Source organism: Gekko japonicus, unplaced genomic scaffold (assembly GCF_001447785.1).
Source record: "Gekko japonicus isolate JY-2015 unplaced genomic scaffold, Gekko_japonicus_V1.1 scaffold469, whole genome shotgun sequence".
NCBI classification, from domain to species: domain Eukaryota; kingdom Metazoa; phylum Chordata; class Lepidosauria; order Squamata; family Gekkonidae; genus Gekko; species Gekko japonicus.
In genome coordinates, this window is record NW_015173138.1 from 846624 (window position 1) to 871636 (window position 25013).

Here is a 25013-nt window from a genome sequence, read left to right on the forward strand (position 1 = left end):
TCTTAAAGGTGCCACTGGACTGTTTTGGATTGGGGGGCCGGGGGGAGCTCTGCAACTTACCTGGCTGCTTCTTGCTCTGACTGAGGGCTGCTGGGAGCAGGGGGTGGGGCTTGTTGCATGTGCCCGCCCCCTGGGCTCTTTACTGCCGGAGCTCCGCTCCTGTGCACTCCTGCAGGAAATGACTCCTGGGTATGTGTATGTTTGTGCGTATACACATACACACACACTGGTGAAAATACAAATTTAAAGTCAAGTGGAAGATACATGTTCCTCTCTCTCTCTCTCTCTCTCTCTCTCTCTCTGTCTCTCTCTCTCTCTCTATCTCTCGCGTTCTGCATCTCTCTCTCTCTCTCTCTCTCTCTCTCTCTGCTGTCGTCACAGCTGAATTATGGTGACACTGTAGGGTTTTCAAGGCAAGAGACATTCAGAGGTGGTTTGTCATTGCCTGCCTCTGCATAGTGACCCTGGTATTCCTTGGTGATCTCCCATCCAAATAGTGTCCAGAGCCACCCCTGCTTAACTTCTGTGATAGAACAAGGTCAGACTAGCCTGGGCTATTCAAGGCAGGGTAACTGTAGCTTTTCAAGTGTCTAAATATCTGGGCATCCAATACATCTCACGTTCCATCTCAAACCTGAGTGTTCCAAGACCCACAGGCAAGTAGTGGAACATAGGTGGAACACCTAGCATCTCAATCAAAAGAACCCTTAGGTAGAAAGGACAGGAAAGTTCGCTCTCTAAAAGCCACTGCCTGTCAAAGTCATAAACATCTTTTACTTGGTTAAATGTACCATTGGCCTTATTTGGTACAAAGCAGCACCCTAATATTTTAGAAAAGGGCTCCCCAACCTTGTTGAGCCTGTGGGCACTTGAAAAAAATGTAGTAGGCACCACCAGAAAACATGAACAATTGATGCACAACTCAGCATACAACAGTGCTTGCCTCTCTTCCTTCTCCCCAGTTAGGACCCAACACAACCACACTCCAGAGAAAGAGTCAAATTAGTGTTATATGAAGACACCCGGAAACATGAGAGATACCACGGGCCACACAGCACCATGCCAAATATAATTTTCTTAAGGTCTTTTTCACGTTCTAAGGAAATGCATAAAATCTGTAAACAACTCTTTTCATGTGTCCCTTGAGTCTGTGGACAATTTGGTTTTTCTTTTCTCCAGCTGGGAAATCTGTGAATGATATCTGATTTAGCAACACATTTCCCACTAGAGAGATGTGTGAGTTTTTCCTTCACATCATAACTGGAAGCAAGCAAAGATGATGGACAGGGTACACAGTTACTGCTTCCTTGTATCAAGCATTGGGCTGTCACAGTAGGGGAGCAAGATACACACACTGTTACTTGCTTTCATGTTCTCGCTATTTTAGCAATTCGACACCCTTGTTGGAGAAGGCGGTGGCCAAATGAGTGGGGGCCAGAAGCAAAGGATAGCTATTGCTCGAGCCTTAGTTCGAAACCCCAAAATCCTGCTATTGGACATGGCCACTTCTGCACTGGATAATGAAAGTGAAGCTACAGTTCAAGAAGCTCTTCATAAGGTTTGTCATATTTCAGTGCTAATTCATTAGGGTGCAGACATCTTTTTGCAACCATTTCCTAACCCTAAGGAGCAGGGGATTGGCTCTCTCTTGATGGAGTTCTCTAGGGGGTGCTCTAGCTTTGCATTTCCCAAGGAAGGGGGAAGGGCTGGACTAAGTGACCCTTCCAATTCTTTGATTTCACAAAGATTGTTAATTATAAAGTCTTGAGGTCGATCTTGTCACTTTTTAAAGTGATGATCCAAGAGACAAAAGCTAATTCAACAGTTCATGCTCCAATGCGCAAACAGCCTCCCTTGGTGCATGAAGCATTGTCCCTTGCAAGTTTGCCATTATGAACAAAAAGCTGCACGTGTGCATTGGACCTCTGGTCTCATAAGGAATTGGAAAATTGGTGTATAGCAGTTTGAACCTTACATGTATCAGGTGTACATATGGGTAGGATATGGCAAATGCCTTTTCCAAATACAGCTTTAAAATCTTTTAAACTAATTTAAAAATGGGAGTAGAGAAAACCCTTTTATGTTTATGGGAATATGTCAATGGCACTTTTAACCACTTTTTGCCTATCCTATTTCTGCTGCTTTAGGCTCGCTTGGGACGCACTGCAGTCTCAATAGCTCATCGACTGTCCACCATCAAGACAGCAGATGTCATCATTGGTTTTGAGCATGGGAGAGCTGTGGAAAGAGGGACACATGAGGAGCTATTAGAGCGAAAAGGGGTTTATTTCACACTGGTGACTTTGCAAAGCCAGGGAGACAAGGCACTTGTTGAAACATCTGTACAAGGCAAGTCCCTTATTTGGCATTTTTTTAAAAAGAAAAGAGATTTGCCATTTTTAAAAGATAGTTCACAAACGCACACAAAAATTGGTTTTCCTTATTCGAGTTTGATTCTCCCTTTGCTTTGATTCCATCTGGTATTAGTGTAATACACTGCCTGGCCCCCCCCCCCCCCCCCCCCCCCAAAAGTCGCTGCTCAACCCCAAGAACTCTGCTGCCGCCCCTGCTCTCCAGAGGAGGAGGAGTGTGTTCCTGGCGCCTGACCCCACGCAGCCCCTGGCCGCGGTGGCGTGCCTCTGAAGCGGGGGGTGGGGACTGAGGGCTGGCAGCTCCTTGCCCGGTGAGGAGGAAGCACACTGCCACCCCCACCCGCGGGGCCCGGACTTCCCTTTAAAAAAAGCCCTGGGTTTTGACAACAAAGTAAACAGAATAAGAAGCAAAAGGTGGGTGTGGTTGGATGACCACACTTCTGGTTACATGTGGGGTGTGGCCTAACATGCTGATGAGCTGTGCTGTCAGGGGTGTGGCCTAATATGCTAATTGTTTCTGCTGTTGGGTGTGGCCTATTATGCTAATGAGTTCCTGCTGGGCTTTTTCTACAAAAAAAGCCCTGCTTTTAAGATCTCTAGTACAGTGTTGGGTCATGCTGACATCAATTTGTATGTCCTAGCACTCCTCTAAAGTAGAATTTCTGACCTTCCTAGGTTATACTGGTCTAATAAAGTCTGGCTATATGTAATGTTAGGTATTGGTGATGGGAAAATTCCCCATCCCCTCCTCAATCTCATGTTGATATTTTTCTAAAGTTTTCCCAGAGGAGTCCTCTTTCTGAGGACTCAAACAAGAGGATGATCACGTCTTGGTCTGTCCATATAATACAAATTGCAGGCATGAGAAGCCTCAATTTGCCTTGAGGCTGCTCCAGGAAGGAAGAAGGGTGGTTAACCCTTCATCCTCTACTTCTGAAATTAGCTCTCATGCTATTTGTTTTTGTTTTTTAAAGCTGCACCCGGATATATTTCCCCCCCTTTACAGTACTTTCACTAAGCAGGGAGGCCAGTTTCAGTAAAACTGAGTGAATATTGTAGGGTTAAACCCCTTCCCTATGTGTTCCAGGCCTGGAATATGACTGACCCTTGAGTTGTTTTCCAAGAAAACCTCAGAAAAACACATGAGAAGGAACATAACTCCTTTCCTACCACCACCAGTACCAGGTGGGGCCTGGAAGTCTTCTAGAACTACAACTGATCTCCAGATTCCAGAGATTAGTTCTTCTAGAGGAAATGGAAGCTTCAGAGGCCAGACTTTATGGTGTTAAATTCCCAGTTCCCCCCTCTCCAGACACTGCCCCTGATCTCCAGGGATTTCCCAAGCTACCGTTGTCAGCCTTAAGGTCTCCCATCCTTTTTTTTTTTAAGGAAGCCTAGGACTTGCAGTTTCCTTTGTCTCCCAAGTCAATATAACAAGGCTTTCCAGTTCTTCCAGCCCTAAACCCAAACACTGTTAGAAATGTCTCCAGTACATATCCCATGTAGTTCATAACTGCCAATATACTTCATAAGTGTCCTGGTGAGAAGAAATTTGTCCAGATTTGGACTATAGTTGCAAGATTACATGTTTGAATGTTCCCTGTACACAGTTTTTTCCTGAATTTAAAAATTTAGAGACCAGTCCTAAACAGGTGTAATCTAGGGTTGCCAGACCCCCCACTGGAGGAGGGGGTCACCCCCCCCCACCAGACCTCACTGCCCCACTGTCAATCAGCTGGCTGGCGGGGGAGACTTACCTGGAAGAAGAACAAAGCCCAGTTGATGTTGCAGCGATGTGTCTACGTAACTTCCAACATGATCTGGAAGTGACATCATCATGTTGGCAATGTTGGGGTGACACTCAGGTATTTCAGCAAAACCCCTGCAGTAGAAACCAAATTTACCATAGAGTTTCTGCCCAGATACCAGAGTATTGCCCTGGCATTGCTGTGTGATGTCAGTTCCAGGTCATGTTAGAAGTGACTTAGACACGTTGCTGCAGTGTTGGCTGGCCCTCCTTCGTGCTCCTGGTAAGTCCCCCCTCATCCCCCACCGATTGCCAGGAGGGACTCGGCAATGCCAGTATATATTCAGACTTCAGCAACCCTAGATAACCCTAGATCATCCTTGGGGGTCTCTTCCAGTTCTATGTTTCTAAGTTTCGGTGGGGCTTACACCTAGGAAGGTGTTCTTAGGACGACACTTGCCAGACTGTCAGAGTAAGTAATAATAATTTAGCCTTCACCCCCTACATACTAGCTTTGCCTTTGCAGGGATATTATGAGGGGTGCATTAAACCATGCAAACCCCTCACCCATCAGTCTCAAACGGTACAGCCCAACAGAATCCATACCATGTGTCTGCCCAAACCATTTCTACTCTTGGGGGTCATCTGCTTGCACAGTTTCCTACGTGAGTGCTTTGGCATACACAACATCTGTGCATAAAAACACAACCGCCACCGAGGTGTAGCTGATTCCTTTCTAACCACACTGCTTCTTTTCTGAAGCACATTGCAGAGTCCGTGCTGGCAGGTGGGTGCAGATGGGGCCTCAGAGCAGGCTGTGTGTGGGAGACGCATGGTGTGCTGAGCTTACTCACTCAAAACTTTTAACCACCTTTCTGCAGAAAATGCACTGAGGTTCAGATCATACATTTTCTCTGTGCTTTAGTCATCAAAAGAGAATTCCAGTGATTGCATCAAAGAGTAAAGTGCTATACAAAGGCTTTTAGTCTCTGTAACAGGAGTTGTAAATAAAATCATTGCCTTAGAGAAATTACAAATGGAAAAAACAACTGCTTTGATTTTCTTACTTTCTCACAAGCTTCTGTGGTGTTTATTTTTACAGTCTCTGAGCCGACACTTGAGAAAGTGCACTCTTTCAGCAGGGGAAGCTACCAGGCCAGCTTGAGGTAAGCCTTTAGAAATGGAGGTAAAGGTAAAGGTAAAGGGAGTCGAATCCGACTCTAGGGTTGCGGTGCTCATCTCCGTTTCCAAGCCGAAGAGCCAGCGCTGTCCGAAGACGTTTCCATGGTCATGTGGCCGGCATGACTAAACGCCAAGGCGCACGGAACGCTGTTACCTTCCCACCGAAGTGGTACCTATTTATCTACTTGCAATTTCTTGCTTTCGAGCTGCTAGGTTGGCAGGAGCTGGAACTAGAGACGGGAGCTCACCCTGTCTTGCGGCACACTCGGGTCTCGAACTGCTGAACTACCGACCTTCCACAGCCTGCAGTTCAGCGTCTTAACCACTTGAGCCACCACAGCTCCATAGAAATGGAGGAGGACCATCCAAATTTACCTGTCACCATTTTGTGTTTGCTCATGATAGCTTCGCTCGCCCAGTACATGGAGCTGACGAAAATGGCAAATTATAGAACCCTTGGCAAGAAAAAACACAACATGATGAACAAGGAAGCCAGGGAGCTCCAGTTTGCCATGGGGGATATAGTTTGCAAACCACATCTTTTCTATCAGATAGCACAAGATTTTGTAGTCCATGCTGCAAGAATTCAGCAGCGATTCATAGGGTGTTTTGTGGGGAATATCCCAGCCCCCACCACTGAGTGTGGCTGAATGAAGAAGGGGAAGCAGTGGCTTTACGGGCGGGCTGTGGAAGACAACAGTGGTGTTCTCAGGCCCATGCCGCAGCACTGTGTGGGTGTGCAGCTACCGAGCAGGTAGTGGAACCTGGGGAGAGCACAGGGTGATGTTGTCACTTGCTGGCACTGGCTTCTTCTAGCCACTTTGCAGCTGTACACTGTTGTGGTGTGGCCATGGCAGCACCATTGTTGCCTCCCATAGCCTGCTAGTAAGGTCACCAGCTTACACACTCAAAGCTGCAGGTGGGATATTTACAGTGCTTCTGACATCCTTAATTGACATTTAGAGCTAGGGGCTGGGATATTACCCACTCCACAAGCTGCTGCTGCAATTACGTTTGATTCTGACATTCTCTACCTTATAAGTACACATGGCACGCAAATAATACATGAGTGTAGCAAAGGTAAATGGTAAATGTTTTGTCATGGTCTCCTCTGTCAGGTTTTGCATGTTAGGAATGCAGCAAATGTTTGTGACTTCCATTTTTCTGACAGACAGCACATAATTCCTCTGGTGGATATGTATCCAAAATACAGCAACAGATTTCCAAACAGTTGATGTGGATCTCGTGGGGGGGAAAAGAAACAGTGAGCACTAGTTAGAAAATAGCAAGCTGTTCTATACCGTAGCAAGGCTGTGGATACACCACAGACAATACATAACCAAGACAGGCCCAAAAGAGACAATAGCAGAACACCACTAGTGGTCACATACAGCTCTCAGCTCAAAACAGTTCAATGCATCATCATCAGCGACTTACAACCTCTACTGGACAATCGGTTCTCTTTCACAAATACTGGGGGCAAACCTTGTCTTGCCCACAGACAGCCCCCCCAATCTTAATTCCTCACCCACAATAATACATCTAACTTGAACACAGACACTGGTACCAGAGATTGCAATAAACCCAAATGCCAACTTTGCTGCCACATACACCCAGACAACACAATCACTGGACCTAACAACATCAACTACACCATCTCAGGATCATTCGCTTGCTCATCTTCTAATATTGTATATACCATTAAATGCCAACAATGCCCTTCATTTCTCTACATATGGCAAACAGGTCAAACCCTATAGCAAAGGATAAATGGACACAAATCAAACATGAAGAATCACAAAAACTGAGAAACCTCTAGAACACTTCAGCATTCCAGGACATTCAACGGGGGACCTCAAAAAAGCTGTTTTATTGCAAAGGAACTTCAGAAACAGACTGGAATGGGAGACTGCTATGTTACAAATTATTACAACATTCAGGACAATGGAATCCACGGGGCTTAACAGAGATATTGGAGATCGCTATGTTACAAGTTATTACAACATTCAGGACACTGGAATCCACGGGGCTTAACAGAGATATTGGTTTCTTATCTCTCTATACATGCTGATGTCATTCAGTTCTTGCAGCGGTTTGTAAACTCCTTTATTATGCTGTATGTTGATTTGCAGCTATTCATGGGTCTTACCAATTGCCTTCATCCAGTCTTAGCTATATTTACTGCTCAGTTGCTTATACATCTTGACTCTAATTGGCCCTTCCTGGCAACACACCCTCCTCACCCTCTACCTATATGTAATGGTTGGTGACTTCTGTTTCAATGTATCTGAAGAAGCTTGCGTGCACACAAAAGCTTACACCTAGAATAAAACTTCGTTGGTCTTACAGTTACCACTGGACTCAAAAACTTTGTTCTGCTGCTTCAGACCAACATAGATACCCTCCTGAACACAAAACCCCTGGGTAGCAAGGTCTTCTAGGCACAATACAGTGTGACAGTTTTGACATGTAAAGTCCTACCTACCCAGGGTATGAGAAGGACTGTCTGTCCCATGAATATTTATTAAGAGATGCCCTGGAGGTCCTTCTCTGGGCTTCCCCACCATCTGAAGTCAGGGACAGGGCCTTTTTGGCACTGGTACCACATCTTTGTAATACTTTTCCTGAGAAGTATTCCATTCTGAGGTTTGTTGACTTTTAGGCTCTAGGTCAGGGGTGTCAAACATAAGGCCTGGGGGCCGGAACCAGCCCATCCAGGGCTCTTATGTAGCCTGCAAGCAACTAGTGCAAGGGAGGGAACAGGAGACTGCTCAGGGGAAGTGGGTGGAGCCATTCCGATTGTGACTTCAGCGCGGTGGAACAACCTTGTCTGCAGCAGTCAAACAGAGTGGGAGCATCTGCCTAGTGCTTCACCGCTGGCTAATCAGTCCACTCATGTGGGTTTTCCTTTGCACCCCCCTCCCAGTCCATGAGGCCTTGCAGTAAGGATACACCAACTCGGAGCTTACCAGCTGCTGTCCTTTATACAGCTTATATCTCCGGTACCTGGCATTACGTTTTATGGGACACATGGCCCGGCCCGACAAAGTGACATTTATGTCAGATCCAGCCCTTGTAACAAATGAGTTTGACACCTCTGCTCTAGGTGAAGTCCACTCTGTCTGATCGGGCATTTGGAGGATTGTTCTGATTTGATCTATCTTCTGTTTCAGTTGATGCCTGGTTTAATTTGATCCACTGGGTTTTGCTTCTGGCTTGTTAGATGTGCTTTTCTTATCATCTTAAATCTTTTATTGTTGATTGTTTCCTGTTCCTGTGCCAAAATCAGAACACCTATGTGCCCTAAGACACCCTGGTGAAACAAACAGAATCTGTAGTCCCACTAGTACTTAAGCACAGAGTTATTATTTTAAAGATGTGCATGCCTGATTTCTACACTTTGCCATAGCCAGCGTTATACTCCTGTCATTGCCAGCCCAAAAATATGGCAGATGGAAATCATGCGAGCAGCAGGGAAACTTGCTCAATAAAGACAGTATGAAATTGGCTGTTATAGAAGAGTGCAGATGGCAGCTACATAGGAAATGGGATAAAGTTTCATTTACTGCTCTGCCACAAGGGCAGAGTCTCTGGGGGGTGGCTAATACCCTCACAGCAATCTGACAGTTCTGCGAGTGGCAAAGCATTCGTTCTAGCTAGGAAGAATAGTTGGTGAAAGAGTGGAGCTGTTAAAAAGGTATAACAAAGTTTGAGTCCAGTGGCACCTTTAAGATCAACAAAGTTAAAAAGGTGGAATAACATGGCAAAACAGGAAAAAGAGGGGCTGAAAGTCCCCCCCAAAGAGAGGAACAATTTCTCTCAGCATCTAGATGAATAACCTCCTGGTCTGATCTCTTCAGCAAACTGAGAACCTTCTTTCTAATTTCTGGGACATCCATGGGGGACAGATACTGCTTAAACCCTAGACTGAGCAGATTGTCTTCTATTAACGTATCCCAAGATGATTGACTGGGAATCAAGCTGGGTCCATTTTAAAAGCTCATGTAGAGATGTTGATTGTTTCATTGATATGTTTCTGAATTTTCTTAGGTCTTTCCCCAAATTCATTATTTGGAAAAGCAGGGTAAAATTAAAAAAGAATTTAAAAAGTGGATCTCTTCCAAAATCCACCTTCCCTGACAAGTCTTTTCCTAAATCATACCCTCTGACTGAGACAATAAGCCCTAGCATGCAGAACTGGAATTGCACAGATTCTTCTCTTTACAGAGAGCCAATGTAGTGCTCGGCAGGGATCTAGGAGCTCCACATTCCAACAGAATTCCCCTTCCATCAGCAGAAGTGATCCATAAGTTCGCCTTGAGCGAAATCTTCTGTTTTGTACTTGTAGAAACTAAGAACAAAGCCAAAGATATGAACATTTTTTTATTTAAATTCCTTTCAGTTAGCCTGTAGCTGCAAATATGAAATGTTTTACCTTAATAAAACCTTTGTGTAATGAAACATTTCACCTGGCATCTCTTGGGGTTTGACCTTTTTAAAAATAAGAATGAGCACACCATGAGAACTGGCACTTTCCAGAGGGTCATGCAGTGACTACACTTATTTAGTATTATCCAGTATACGTTTGTCTTTATACATTGGACCTAAGCAAAGAATTCTTGAATGTCTCTCCCCAGTCAAGCCGAAGCTCTTAGCTACGAGCCAGTTAGGAAAGTGAACAACCTCTCGAGAGGAAGAATATCTAAATGCGTATGTATTCACTTCTGCTGTGTTCTGAAAAGAGAATTGTAAGCACTGTTTCACAAAAGCAGAAATAATCTCGCCGCTCACGCAGTTCTGAAATGCATGAGCCTTTAATGGCCACAATGGCCTTGTTTATATGCTTTATAAGTAGACTCACCAAGACACGGTTGATCTTTTCTCCTCTGTTGCTATGAAATCCATTATGAAAAGATGCGACGATGTCTAGATTTTGCCTCTGACTTTTTTTGTGTTTGTGAAAGACTTTCTCTAGGGAGCTACATTGGAAGTTATGTTTTCCTTCTTGTGCTTTCAAGATGCAAGTGGTGGGGGGGAGGAAGAAAAGAACAGAATACCCAAGTATCTCGGCAACAGCCGAACAGTCAGAAGTGAATCTGAAGTGTTGACTGGTAGACCTGAGTCAGGCCAAAATTATATTCAGCCACTGATAAACCCACCAGAACAGCTCATAAGGGGGGGATTACACATCCAGGCTTCTGAGTAACTATGTCAAAACCACAGCAGAAGGAAAACAAACTACACATCCACGCTTCTGAGTAACTGTATATGTCAAAACCACAGCAGAAGGAAAACAAATTTCAGGCTACGGTGCCATTTTATCCCACTGTCTTCCATGTGACAGTAGCTCCTTAGAATGCTGTAATGGAGTCTAATGACACTTTGTTTTCTCCCCAGGCTGAGGGCTGTATGTGTACTGATATGGCTACATGTTGCTCTCCCCAGTGGAGCAAACACCACCTCCCTGGGACCATTTCAGAGCTGGAAAATGGAAGAGAGGTCTATACCTCTTCACCCCATGCACTGTGGTCCAGATCCAAATTAGGGGCCTTGCACACCTGTGAAGCATGGAGTTCCCAGACCATGTCCATTACCCAACCGCGGGACGTGTCTGGCAAACTACAAAGCGTAAGACTCTAAGAGTAATAATCCTTTCCCCCCTGTTCCATAGAGCCTCCATTCGACAGCGTTCCCGGTCTCAGATGTCCAATTTGGTACCTGATCTCCCAAGGTCAATTGCAGGAGACCATTCAGAGCCTATCTATAGCACAGCTGAGTATGAAGATGGCTCTAGCCTATTGAAAAAGGTTAGTCATGTCATTTATTAAAGAATATCTTAGTCATGCTTCCTGTTCTCTGGTCCTGATGAGCTTCTTTATTTCACACGAAACCAAACTACGCTAAAGTGAAATCTTTTCTTGAGGCCCATGCGACACAATACAAAAAGCAGAATATTAATATACAAATTAAATGAACATGAAAGAGAATATCGGTCATCAAAGAGAAATCAGAAAGAGGGGAGATTGTTCTTATTATGCAGCTAGTCACTGAGTGGATAGAGAGAGGAACAAAGACTGTTCCAGCAATTCTAAGTCTTTGAATTTATTGCAGAAATTATTATGACATGTTCAATTGTTTTTCAAGGGCCGGGAAACTGATTTCCTAAAATATTCAGCCCAGAACTAATTATATAGAAACCATTAGGGTAATTTTTAAATACATATATAAAAATGGTTGCACTTTCCAAGTTTCATTCAGGGAATTAGGTCTCCAGATTAAGTGATAGTGATTTTATAAGGTAAAACCGATACGTTTACTCTGCTTTAATTTCTTTTTTTGAAGTCATCCAGTTCAATCTCTGTGGCACGTTTGGATTGCTTATTCCTTAACATATTTAAACCATGGATTCATAGGCCTAATTCACTGAACAGCAGATGAGGTTAGTTAGGGGTCGAATCTGCATTTGCATTTTTAAATTCGTTTCATGCTGCTGTGACGCTGCCTTTCTCTATGCTTGTTTGAATGTTGTTTGGAGAAGATTCTTTTAAAGCAGTGCAGAGGTGCAATGACAGTGGAGCCACCCCGAAAGGACGATAAACATATGTGGACGTGCAGAAGTATGCTAGCACTCTTGAGGTGTGAAAACGACACCAAATGTAGACAGCTTTTTTGAAGACGGAGTCAAAAGGCTGGGACACCAGTGGGAAAGACAAATGCGGATTCAGCCACAGTATGTCAAACCAGGCCCTGAAACAATGATTTGGAGTTGGTTTCTTAACCACAGTTAGTTCAAACTATGATTTCATGTGATGTACAAATGCAGACTAGGGATGTGCACCTGAAATTGTTTTTGTATTTTTTTGAATCAGGTTTCAAGAAAGGCATAAATACCAGTATCTGGATTATTTGGGTCCCCCAATAGCATTTCAATACTTGGATTCAGGATTTTTGGGGGTGGGGGTTGAATTCTGAAAAATTGGGGGTTCATTATTGTCTATGGGGGACAATTTCCAGGGGGATGGACTGACTGTTTCTCAAGCAAATGACACCAAAAATCACAGGGATTCTAATTCTGCTTGTCCACTAAAGGTCCCCCAAGTTTCAAGTAGATTGGATTAAGGGCCCAAGTTCTACATGTCCCTAGACAAGGTGCCTTCAGCCATTCTACTTGTCCCCATTGTTTCCTATGATGAGAAAAATCCTCACTTTCTCCAGGGTGAAGAAGCCAATAGCGAAACACATGAGAGCAACCACTGACCAAAAGCCTCTAAATGCAGACAGAACCAACAAGCCAACCAAACTGGCAAACCAGCACCAAAACCTAGCATGAAAGCAATAACACAGACACATGATAAAATTAGAGAAAAACAGTCCTGGAAGCCTTAAAATGCCAGTCATGAATATTCACCAATGTTTCCAAATATTGCAAGAATTTTTGGGATATCCCTTCCAGTCCCAAATATCATCTGAATACCCAAATATATCAGAAGAATACTGATAAAAAATCCCAGCAGAACCAATGTCACACCAGAGAATCCAAGCCAAACCAAACTGGCAAACCAGCACCAAAACCTAGCATGAAAGCAATAACACAGACACATGATAAAATTAAAGAAAAACAGTCCTGGAAGCCTTACAATGCCAGTCATGAATATTCTCCAATGTTCCCAAATATTGCCAGAATTTTTGGGATATCCCTTCCAATCCCAAATATCATCTGACTACCCAAATATATCAGAAGAATACTGATAAGGTGTTTTTGGATATGTATGTGGACTGGGTATATCCAAACATACATCAATATTGAAGATAATCTTGTTTGCTTCCCAGTGCTGTCCTCACTGAATTGCAAGCTGGAATACCAGCTGGGTCTGTGCAGGAAGGACAGAGGAAAGACTGAAGGTGATGAAATAAGTATTTGTCAAGACAGACCAGGATTTAAATGACCATTCTTCATTTCACAAATTAACAGTAGTTGAAATATATCATGGCTTTGAATTGTGTCTGATTCCAGCTCTAGTGTAGATAGCTGAGGCACCTGGTTTCTAAGACGGATGAGAACAGGAATACCAGGGAGAACTGTGAGAATAGTTCGTTCTGCTCATGTAACCACTTTTAAAGGAGATATCATATTACCTTGACTCCTCTTCATCATCAGTATAGCAAAATCATGCCCCAAAGCATAGGTTTAGTATGAGCTATCCTGGCAAGCTACACACATTATTATTCTATAATATAGCTATAAAGAATTTGGACCTTATGAAAAACCTATAACCAGTGAGATCTCAAAGGTGAGATCATACGAAAGGGAGAATTGTGAGAATAGTTCATTCTGCTCATGTAACCACTTTTAAAGAAGATATCATATTACCTTGCCTCCTCTTCATCATCAGTATAGCAAAATCATGCCCCAAAGCATAGGTTTAGTATGAGCTATCCTGGCAAGCTACACACATTATTATTCTCTAATATAGCTATAAAGAATTTGGACCTTATGAAAAACCTATAACCAGTGAGATCTCAAAGGTGAGATCTACAAGTTGGAGATGCACCTATATCAGGGGTGTCGAACTAATTTTTTATGAGGGCCGGATCTGATATAAATGTCACTTTGTTGGGCTGGGCCATGTGTGCCATAAAATGTAATGTCGGGTACCAGAGATATAAACTATAAAGGACAGCAGCTGGTAAGCTCCGAGTTCATGTATCCTCGTTGCAAGGCCCCATGGCTGGGAGGGAGGTGCAGAGGAAAACCCACATAGGAAGAATGCAGAGCCAGCGGTGCAGCACTGGGCAGATGCTCCCATGCTGCTTGACTGCTGCAGACGAGGTTGTTCCACCATGCTGAAGCCACAATTGGAGTGGGTCCGTCCACTCCCCCCCAAACAGTCTTCGTTCCCTCCCTTGTACTAGTTGCCCATGGGCTGCATAAGAGCCCTGGATGGGCCGTTTCCGTACCCTGGGCTTTATGTTTGAATCCCCTGACCTACAGCTTACACAACATCACTCTATTTACACTTGCCATTTTCCATTGCAACAGTAAAATACAGACAGTAGCACAAGGTGCTCAGCACATCGTATGCTTGATGCCACTATGGGATGAATCAATTAGTAATGAATATTTATTTCATATTCAATTACTTCTTCTTTTTTTTAAAAAGGAATGTATTGCTGAAGAGGAGGTAGAACCAGCTAATGTTACCAGAATTTTGAAGTACAATGCTCCAGAATGGCCCTACATGGTGCTTGGATCCTTAGGGGCAGCTGGCAACGGAGCAGTCAACCCGCTCTATGCTTTGCTCTTCAGTCAGATTATTGGAGTAAGTATTTCCTTGTACTGAGTATTATTAATACTATAGTATACAGTATAACTGTACTCAAATGAATGGTTCAACACCGACATGCTAATTTCATGTTTAGTATTTTACTCTGCTTCTCGTGTTATCATACTTTCTGCACACTGGAAAACCAAATCTGTAAACTCCCAAATCCCAGACTTCTCCCTACATGGCATTTTAATTGTGTGTGTACACTACCTTGAATTAGGCTCTGGTTTTCCAGCCCGGACACAGTGTGAAGCATCATCCATTATGGTGTCTCAGTCAGTCAAATATAATACTGGGCAAAATCAAAAGCAATAGGAGAGTCTAACAGGAAGCTTTTGCCTGGAGGGGAATGTAGTAACTCAAATAAGCTGCCCGATATATTTGTCACAGGAAATAGCAACAGGTTCTTCTAATTCAAAAGGTGCTTCCTCCGAGCTGTAGTTTGCACTAGGCAAACACCCAGTCTGAACTGGAATGGACGACTTTGAAGCAAATGATTCCGAAGAATTATTGTTGAACATTCTATAGCTATTCATTTTAATGTAGCTTTTATTCTGGGAATGTCATCGCAACACAACAGGGACTGCAGGCTTTCCATCACCAACCCACACCCACCCTTTAATCACAGGCTTGTCTTGCCTTTTTCTATCCATGGTAAGGAGGGTTCAGAACATGGACTCATCTAAGTTTGCCACCTCTGAATTGGAAAATTCCTGGGTGGGGTTTGGGGAGTGGAGGGACCACGACAGTGTCCAAAACAGCCGTTTTCTCCCAGGAAACTGACCTCTATAATAGTATCAGGAACTATTCAGGCCCCACCAGGAAATATCCAGGCCCCTCCTGGAGGCTGGCAACCCTAGCGCATCAGTGCAACTCCCTTCCTCAGTCCTGAGGCCTGCATTTGCCCTTGTCTCTTTGCCCCAGTGGGATAAATCTGAGAAAAGATACCAGGGTCTGGCAGAGTGCATGGCCATAGGCTCTCTTTAAAACGAGATAGAGGATGATCAGATCCATGGAATTCAGTGACTCTCCCAAAACATGAGTTTTGCCACCTCACTAGTTTTTACAGGCTGTTCCTCTATGAAAACACTTTCTGAAGTAAAGGAATCTGTAATTAATTGCTCCCAAAGAAGACATTTTGGTGAAATGCATTGGGCAGTAAGAACTAAGGAATTCTTCTGAATCGATTTGACTTTTCACTCAGTTCACTTCTCCAACCATTGTTGGTGCAGCCTTGCTCTTCTTTTTTTTCTTTTTGCTAAATCATACTGAAAAACAGATGCTGCGTCTTAGGCTTTATGTCTATTGCATAAATAAACTGTGGATGTATCACAGGCTTGCTCACAGCAGGAGCGATCCCTGTGTCTCAAATGATACAGTCAGAGGGTCATAAACTGCAAAGTGACAGCCCTGCAGGGAATGTAGCAGCATATATTATGTTTCACATAATAACAGGGACTGGTGTTAAAGGCTGCACGAGACTGGGCTCCCTTATGTAAAAGAAGTTGAAGTCTGGCTAGATTTGATGCTCTAATCCCAAGAAGGAATGAACTGGACACTTGGAACAGATTTTGCATTGGGATATTTTTCAGGACATAGATAGTTTTTTCAGGATAGTAAATATACATCTGCTAATATGCTATTCAAGTGTTAGCATTTTATATTTTTTATTTTTAAAATAGAACTGAGGACTGCTAGAATCCAGTTCCTTGATAGTTCTGTAGTGCCTTCATAGTTCTGTAGGGAATACAAACCATAGATGCTGGATCAGATCAGATATTTTATTTACGTAGGAATTTATAATCCGAATTTTCAACAGACGAGTTCTCAGAACAATGAAGCATAGTAAGAGCACCAGCAAAAAGGGCATTAAAAATAAATGTTGTAATGGCCAGCAATGTTCCCTCTAAGCTATGGAGTCCTGTGAGCAAAAATTCTATTTTGTGAGATACTGGCATTAAAGTTGTGAGTGAGTGATTTGGCTATTGCATAAATCAGTTTGTTCTGGAGCCATCCTTCCTGAGCTAAAGCAAAAATGTGTGAGCCGGAAGCTAAAAAACTGTGAGCTGGCTCACGCTAACTCAGCTTAGAGGGAACAGTGACTGGCCAGTCTAAACTAGGGATGCTTAAACACCCACTGGTTTGGCTCTAATCCTGTTTACTTGTCATGAACAGGGAGTTGATGTATCAGTGATATGTTCAGCAGTTCATTGTTCCATTCATTGCTGTTTGGCAGGTTTATTTTGTTTATTTACAAAACTTACAGGCTGCCTTTCTGCCCAATGAGGGCCACCAAGGCGGCTAGCAAACGGTTTAAAAGATTATGAAAATAAATCATGAACCCCATGAACTGCCTTAAACGTTTGTGGAAATCCGTGACAGTAGACCCATCAGGTTCAGTTCTTGAACCACGAACAGGGCAAAATCCATCACGAATTTTGCTTTGTGGTTTGCTTTGTGCCCATCCATAGTCCCAAGCCATGGAGGGCTTTAAAGGTCAACTGCGGCACTTTGAACTGGCCTTGGAAACAAATTGGGAACTGTTGTAGATGAGCCAAGACTGGAGTGATGTCCTACAGCCCAGTCCATTCAACATCCTAGTGACAGCATTCTGTACCAGTTGACGTTTCCTTTTATCTTTCTTTTCTCTCAAGAAAATGAATTGGGTCCTATCCACTCTCACTGGGCTGAAAACAGCTACATTTTTAGGCTATTTCACTCACTCCCAGGAAATGATGATCTAAAACTTATTGAAGTGGCTATCAACAAAAACTAGAAACACGCAAATAAAATTGGCAGGGACCCCTATCCTGTGCATGACTGTGGAACTGCCAGAAAGGACACCCCTAAGGCCACCTCTCTTGGTGTTCCCCCTTCACAGGTGAATCAGTAGTGGAGGACACCTCTAGCAGTGCATCACAGTTTACAGCCCAGTCCAGGCCACACTTGTACGGGAACTGCTGTCAACTTTTGGATTGTTCTGGGGAAAATCAAAAGTCTGAGCCTTTCACCTGCTTGGTCTCAAGCTTCTCAAGAGCAGGCTGGCCTATTTATTTATTTGTAAAAATTATATGCTGCCTCTCCAAAGACCTGCTCAAGGTGGCTCACAAAATAAAACAAGATGAAACCATGAAAAGAAAATCATTAAGATTCACAACTTTTACAACCCCCCTCCCCCCCCATGTGCATAAAAACCCAGAATTTTCTGATGCCAGAGAGGGGGTAGATGGTATATTCTGTCTCTTTAATTTTTATCTGAATTAGTCTTTGAAGAACTCACCTAAACCCAAACAAACAAGTACATTGCACTTTATATAGCTGGCATTTCCCATTTATATACCTTCCATTCAGGGGTCATTTCGTAGAAAAAGAGCTAGGGGGACTCATTAGCATAACTCATTAGCATATGCCACACCCCCTGACATCAGGAGCACGGCGGTGGACCTGCAAGGCCAGCGGGAGTGCGAGGAAGCCCCGCCAAGGCCCTCCCTGGCCCCAAGCAGGCAGGGGTGGGGAGAGGCGGGGAGGAAGCAACTTACCCTCCCTCTTCTCCTGCCTCCTCCTGGCTGAATGAGGGCTGGAAGTGGGGCGGCCGGAAGCAGGGGGCGGGGCTTCATCATGTGCCCCGCCCCCCTGCACCTCACCAGGGGGAACTGCGTTCCCCCGCATTCCCCCCCCGAAATGACCTCTGCTTCCATTGCATTTCTGCTTTTCCCTGCTTTACCTGGCCAGTCTCCACCTCATCATTCTTTCCTGCACTCTCATCCCATTTGGAGGGGCTGTGGCACAGTGGTAGAGCATCTGCCTGGCATGCAAAAGGTCCCAGGGTCCAATCCCCGGCATCTCCAGTTAAAAGGATCAAGTAATAGGCACCTGAGACCCTGAAGAGTTGCTGCCACTCTGAGCAGACAGTATTGACTTTGATGGACCAAGGGTCTGATTCAGTGTAAGACAACTTCGTGTCCCCACCTCACAAGTCCTTCTATAACTAATATGTGCCAGTAGCTCCCCGGGGGACTTGGAAGCTGCCGGTTGTGTTCCAGAGGGTCGGCCATCTTCTCACATCCTTGATGAATAATGGTTCCTTCCAGGGTCCAGCCATGAGAGTAACAGAATCCAGATAGTGATAGAATCAGTGGTTCCAATTATGTTGGTCTACCCAGGTCCCAATCAGTTGATTTTGCATGAGTTGCCATCAACACTGGCCAAAACTAAATTGACTTTGAATATACATCATCACGGAGTATACACAAACACAAGCTGTTTCTTCTGCACTCAGCGTTTTTTTTTTAAATTCCCAAGCTAGGTCTGGAAGACCCAGCTAACATGTATAACTTGGGAGCAATAGCTAAAAGTTGAATACTTGGGTCTGAGCCATTCTGTTGTCAGCACGCCTATCTGCTGGATCTGCCAAAACTTGTTAGAAAGACACAGGGGAAAGTGATAAAATTAATGGAGAAAAACAACCGTTCTTGGTTGAGCTCTCATTATCATTTTGGCAAAGGCAGCAGGCAGCTTGTTTTCCTCTCAAATGAATGTTTCGGTTGCGGCAAACAGGAACCATATTTCCCTGTGAGGCATGCCTACGGTCTGTTTGTACCACTGATGTAGGTCATCATGCACGGTTAAGAAATATTCCAGTTATATATTTAAGTATATGTACCCCCTAGTTCGGAGCTGCGGTGGCTCAAGTGGTTAAGACGCTGAACTGCAGGCTGTGGAAGGTCAGTAGGTCAGCAGTTCAAGACCCGGGTGCCGCAAGATGGGGTGAGCTCCCGTCTCTAGTTCCAGCTCCTGCCCACCTAGCAGTTCGAAAGCAAGAAATTGCAAGTAGACAAATAGGTACCACTTTGGTGGGAAGGTAACAGCGTTCCGTGCACCTTGGTGTCTAGTCATGCCGGCCACATGACCACGGAAATGTCTTCGGACAGCGCTGGCTCTTCGGCTTTGAAACGGAGATGAGCACCGCAACCCTAGAGTCGGATTCGACTGGCTTTCGAGCAAGGGAACCTTTACCTTTACCCCCTAGTTCACATTCAACTTTGCATTTTGAGGTTAACTTTATATTGATGAAAGGACCCTTTTAATAAATGCGTTTATCCTTAAAAAATTTATTCTCCAGAGTTGTTGGTCTTTCTCCAAAGACTCAGTGAATTCTAGGATTTATGTGCATATGTGTGCTTGTGTAAAATTTTCCAATGACTCATTATTTGTAGTTGCTCTTCTCTGACTACTGTATTACTTCCTTCCCATTCTTCAAAGTTTACATAGAATATTTTTGCAGTTGAAGATGTTGACTAATATGCTTTGACTAGCTACATGCATTTCCTGATATCTAACTACTGTTTATACTTTTGCAGTTAGATGGCTTCTGTTGTTGCTTCTTCATCCCGGAATGGCTAGAATTCCCACAGTACCATAGGTGCAACTTGATAGAGAGTTGTCAATTCTGGGTTGGGAAATTCCTGGATATTTGGGGACAGAACCCGGCAGGGGCAGAATTTGGGGAAGGAGCTTGGTGTGGTATCGTGGAGCTTGCCCTCCAAAGTTATCATTTTCTCCAAGGGAACATCTCTGTAGCCTGGAGAGCAGTTGTAATTCCTCAAGAACTCCAGGGCCCACCTGGAGGTTGGCAACCCTAAAATGATACCATGTGCACCTTCCTGGACCCTCTGAAGTCAGTAGAACAAAGAAATAATGAACCTAATTTTGTAAAAGATCTTCCCTTTTTATGGCAGGGTATGAGCGCCTACCTTGCCACATATTTTGGTAGTCTTTAAGGTGCTTGTAATGTACTCCGCCATTACCACGTGCGCAACCGTTGGGCCATGCGGTCAAGCACAAGCCCAAAGCTTCGTACATTTAGAACAATAGCCAAGCGGATCCTAGCCCGCACCAATCAGAGGGCCAGGTCCGCAGCCGAGAGCCTATGGGACTCTCGGCTTCTGTAAATAACCTATAGGGTAAATAGGGAGTGTGTTTTGGTGGTGGGTTTCTGTGCATATATACCGGCCTGCGCGCCGGCTTACTTTGTCTTGTTCCTGATTGAATAAAGTACTCTTGCTGAAATCACTCCACGTTTCTGAGTACTTTTCAGTGCTCTTCGACTATTGCTCTTTTCTACTGCTGCAGATAGACTAACATGGCTGCCCACATTGGTCTATCACCTTTTTATATTTCTATTTCCAGCCTGCTGAAGAGTTCTGAAAAGTCAAAAGCTTGCACCCTGTGTTTTGTTATTTTGATTGGTCTTGGCAAAGAGCATTACACGGCTTTTGCTTTGGGGTCTAACTGTGAATGGATGTACTTGGCTCCAATGGGCTCAACAGACTCCCCTCCTCCTGCAATGCAAACTTGTGGTGAAGCAGTTCCATGATCTGCACTCCACTTCCACCACTAGGGACGAGTTCTGCTTTTAACACTCCATTGAGTTCTCGGATCAAAAAGCTGTAATGTGCTTGTAAAAGCAACACGACAGTCTTTTTCACATCATTAACAATCAAATGTGACACAAAAGGTCTTTTCACAAGGAAGGTTGTTCTGCAGCTTGGGTGTTGACCTGCAGCTTCCCCCCCCCCCAGCTTCCTCACAACCTTGTTTTCTATTTGTTATCTTTCTGTGTTTTCCTTGTTGTTATCCCAGGCCAAAGGTGTCAAACTCATTTGTTACGAGGGCCAGATCTGCCATAAATGTCATTTTGTTGGGCCGGGACATGTGTGCCATAAAACGTAATGCCAGGTACCGGAGATAGAAACTGTATAAAGGACAGCAGCTGGTAAGCTCTGTGTTGTATCCTCCCTGCAAGGTCCCATGGGCTGGGGGGGGGAAGGGGCAGAGGAAAACCCACATGGGCAGACTGGAGAGCCAGCAGTGCAGCACTAGGCAGATGCTTCCACGCATCAGAGGTCATTTTGGGGGGGAACGTGGGGGAACACAGTTCCCCCGGGTGAGGTACGGGGGCGGGGCACATGACGAAGCCCCGCCCCCTGCTTCCGACCGCCCCGCTTCCAGCCCTCATTCAGCCAGGAGGAGGCAGGAGAAGAGGGAGGGTCAGTTGCTCCCCCCCTGCCACTCCCCACCCCTGCCTACCTGGGGCCAGGACGGCCGGGACCGTTGGGGGCGGGGGGTGTGGCCTTATGACACACTTCCGGTGATGTCAGGGGGTGTGGCCTTATGACACACTTCCGGTGATGTCAGGGGGTGTGGCATATGCTAATGAGTTATGCTAATGAGTTCCCCTAGCTCTTTTTCTACAAAATGACCCCTGTCCACGCTGCTTGACTGCTGCAGACGAGGTTGTTCTGCCATGCTGAAGCCACAATTGGAGTGGTTCTGCCCACTCCTCCCCAGCACTTCCTCCCTTGCATCAGTTTCTCGCAGGCCGCATAAGAGCCCTGGACGGGCTGGATCCGGCCCCTGGGCCTTATGTTTGACACCCTTACCCCAGGCTTTCTCAAACCACCTTTGTGCTTGTGAGAAAGCATGGAGAAATGATGAAGAAACTCATGGAAAAACAACAAATGGAATATGAAGGTGCGAGGAAGCTCGGAAGCCACTGCAGGTCAGCGCCCAAACTGTGGGAAAGCCTCCATGAGAAAAACTACACTTTCAACTGCCTGGTTTGAAATCTCCCTGACATGACGCTGTTTTGTTTTGTTTCCCCCCCACAGACCTTTTCTATTCCTGATGCAAAAGAGCAAAGAACACAGATTGATAACATCTGTGTGCTTTTTGTCTTTGTCGGAGTGATATCATTTTTCACACAATTCTTGCAGGTAACAACTACCGGATGTACTCCTGAATGATTTGTTCCACTGCTTTTCTTTTTCACATTTATATCATGCTTCCTTATAGCTTCATGTTTATGCGCGTTATGCATCTGACATGGGCTTTAGACTGAAAGCTTAAGCTGCAATAACGGCACGAGCCCAAATAGAATCACACTTTTCTAGATCCATTGAAGTTCAGGGGATTTGAAAGATGTAAGGCTGCTTTGGATTGCATCATAAATTTGCTAGTCTTTAGGGAGCCATTTGTATTTGCTGGAACAAATGAACATGGCTGTACCACTCACTGAGGCACTTTACCATTTCTTTTATGTATACAACACACATTTCAGGGATATACATTTGCAAAGTCTGGGGAACTGCTTACAAGACGGTTGAGGAAAATCGGTTTCCAAGCTATGCTCGGTCAAGAAATTGGCTGGTTTGACGACCACAAGAACAGCCCCGGTGCCTTGACTACAAGATTAGCAACCGATGCATCTCAGGTTCAGGGGGTAAGGCATTCTACATAAAGATGAATTCACATGCAAGGAAGTGCCAAATCAGCCTAGAGCAGATTTTTTTTTAAAGCATGAAGTCAATACAATTGTGACAAGATGGTGGCCTGAAGAGATACAGCACAGAATCGGGTTTACTAGCCAAGCGAGCTTCGTTTAAAAGGAGCAGGGTGTGTGTGGATTCTATAGAAGTCTGGAACTGCCATTTTGGTGGCAGATGTCTAGCAGGGAGATAATTTGCTTTCCTTGATGCTCCACCTCTTGGACTGGGGGAACTGGGAAAAGAGAGGAAGAAGAGAGCTGTGAAGATGGACCCAGTCACCTCTGCTGATGAGCACATTTTTACAAGTAGAGATACTTAAGCAGGGGTCATTTCGTAGAAAAAGAGGTGCAGGAGCTCATTAGCATAACCCATTAGCATAACTTATTTGCATATGCCACACCCCCTGACATCACCGGAAGTGTGTCAGAAGGCAACACTCACCGCTCAGGCTCCACTGGCTGTTTTGGATTGCTAGCTATTGGGGGGGGGGGACGTGCAGATCTGTCCTCACAGGGGAGGGAGAGCTTGTACCTGAATAAAACTTGGTCTTAAAGGTCCCACTGGACTGTTTTGGGCCGGGGGGAGCTCTGCAACTTAGCTGGCTGCTTCTTGCTCTGACTGAGGGCTGCTGGGAGCAGGGGGTGGGGCTTGTTGCATGTGCCCGCCCCCGGGGCTCTTTACTGCCGGAGCTCCGCTCCTTTTGTGCTCCTGCAGGAAATGAACCCTGTACTTAAGGATGCTTAGCTTCCTAGGCAGGAAGAATCAAGGAACTATGGCTATTCAGACTTCCCTGGTGCCTTTGGAACTACCAACGGCAGAGAGAAATTCAGAAAGTTTTGCAGGGCAGACAGGTGAGCCTGGGAAGGAAGAACTCCAAAGTTATGAAGGTTTCTGAGCGACAGGGGTATAGTTTTGAGGTAACAGTGTCCCAGTCCCTTTTGTGATCTCTTTTTGTTTTCCTTATTTTTTTCAGGCGACAGGAACTCAGATAGGAATGATCGTGAGTTCCATCACCAATATTGGCGTGGCCATTATCATTGCTTTCTACTTCAGCTGGAAGCTCACTTTAGTCATTCTCTGCTTCTTGCCCTTCTTGGCCGTGTCTGGAGCCATGCAGTCAAAAATGCTGACAGGGTTCGCCTCTCAGGACAAGCAAGCTATGGAAATTACCGGGCGGGTAATGTCATTTCTGAAACATCCTATGAAATGAATGAGGATGGTGGGTAATAACTCAAGCAGGCAGCTTTGTCAGTAATGAACGCGTTTGAGGCCTGGCGGGGCCACAGAGGTTGAAGCTTTCTTTTTCAGTTAGCAAAAACATCATGGTGATTTTCCCCAACCTTTCAAGTCTCTGCTCCTTGGAAGATGACTTCCTTCTTAGAATTTCAGGGGGCAATGCCATCCTACAAATGATATAATATTAGTCTTCCCTTCCAATCGGTTGGATTAAGCAGAGGTGAAAGTCATTATCCATGATACCCAAGACGTTGTCAAGGTACCTGTGACATTGGAGTTCTGTATCTGGAAACACAAAGTCTAACTTTTGACCCTTAAAAGATCCTTAAGAGATCCTTAATGGTGCCATGATGGGGGGAGGGTGTTCTTGGTTTGGGCTTTTGGCACTATCAACGAGCATTTTAACTCAGTTTGGTGTAGTGGTTAAGTGTGCGGACTCTAATCTGGGAGAACCGGGTTTGATTCCCCACTCCTCCACTTGCACCTGGCTGGATGACCTTGGGCAAGCTGTAATTCTGATAAGAGCTGTTCTTGAAAAAGAGCAGTTTCTGTCAAGAGATCTCTCAACCCCACCTACCTCACAGGGTGTCTGTTGTGGGGAGGGGAAGGGAGAGGAGTTTGTAAGCTGCTCTGAGACACCTTTGGGTAGTGAAGGACGGGGTATAAATCCAATCTCCTCCTCCTCCTCCTCCTCCTCCTCCTCCTCCTCCTTCTTCTTCTTCTTCTTCTTCTTCTTCTTCTTCTTCTTCTTCTTCTTCTTCTTCCTGTTTGTGCCATTTCCCCAATCAAAACTATCCCCTGTGGGTCGTTTTAATCCCGGAAA

General features: G+C 44.8%; 1 protein-coding gene across 1 annotated transcript in view; it reads left to right on the forward strand.

Annotated features, from left to right (window-relative positions):
* The window catches only part of ABCB11 (ATP binding cassette subfamily B member 11), a 70945-nt gene that overhangs the window by 24879 nt on the left and 21053 nt on the right, over window positions 1-25013 (forward strand). The window contains exons 12-19 of the mRNA XM_015422245.1: window positions 1388-1558; window positions 2148-2349; window positions 5222-5285; window positions 10973-11108; window positions 14463-14621; window positions 22298-22402; window positions 22747-22908; window positions 23928-24131. Coding sequence (XP_015277731.1) covers window positions 1388-1558; window positions 2148-2349; window positions 5222-5285; window positions 10973-11108; window positions 14463-14621; window positions 22298-22402; window positions 22747-22908; window positions 23928-24131 — 1203 coding nt within the window. The remainder of the gene's footprint in view (window positions 1-1387; window positions 1559-2147; window positions 2350-5221; window positions 5286-10972; window positions 11109-14462; window positions 14622-22297; window positions 22403-22746; window positions 22909-23927; window positions 24132-25013) is intronic.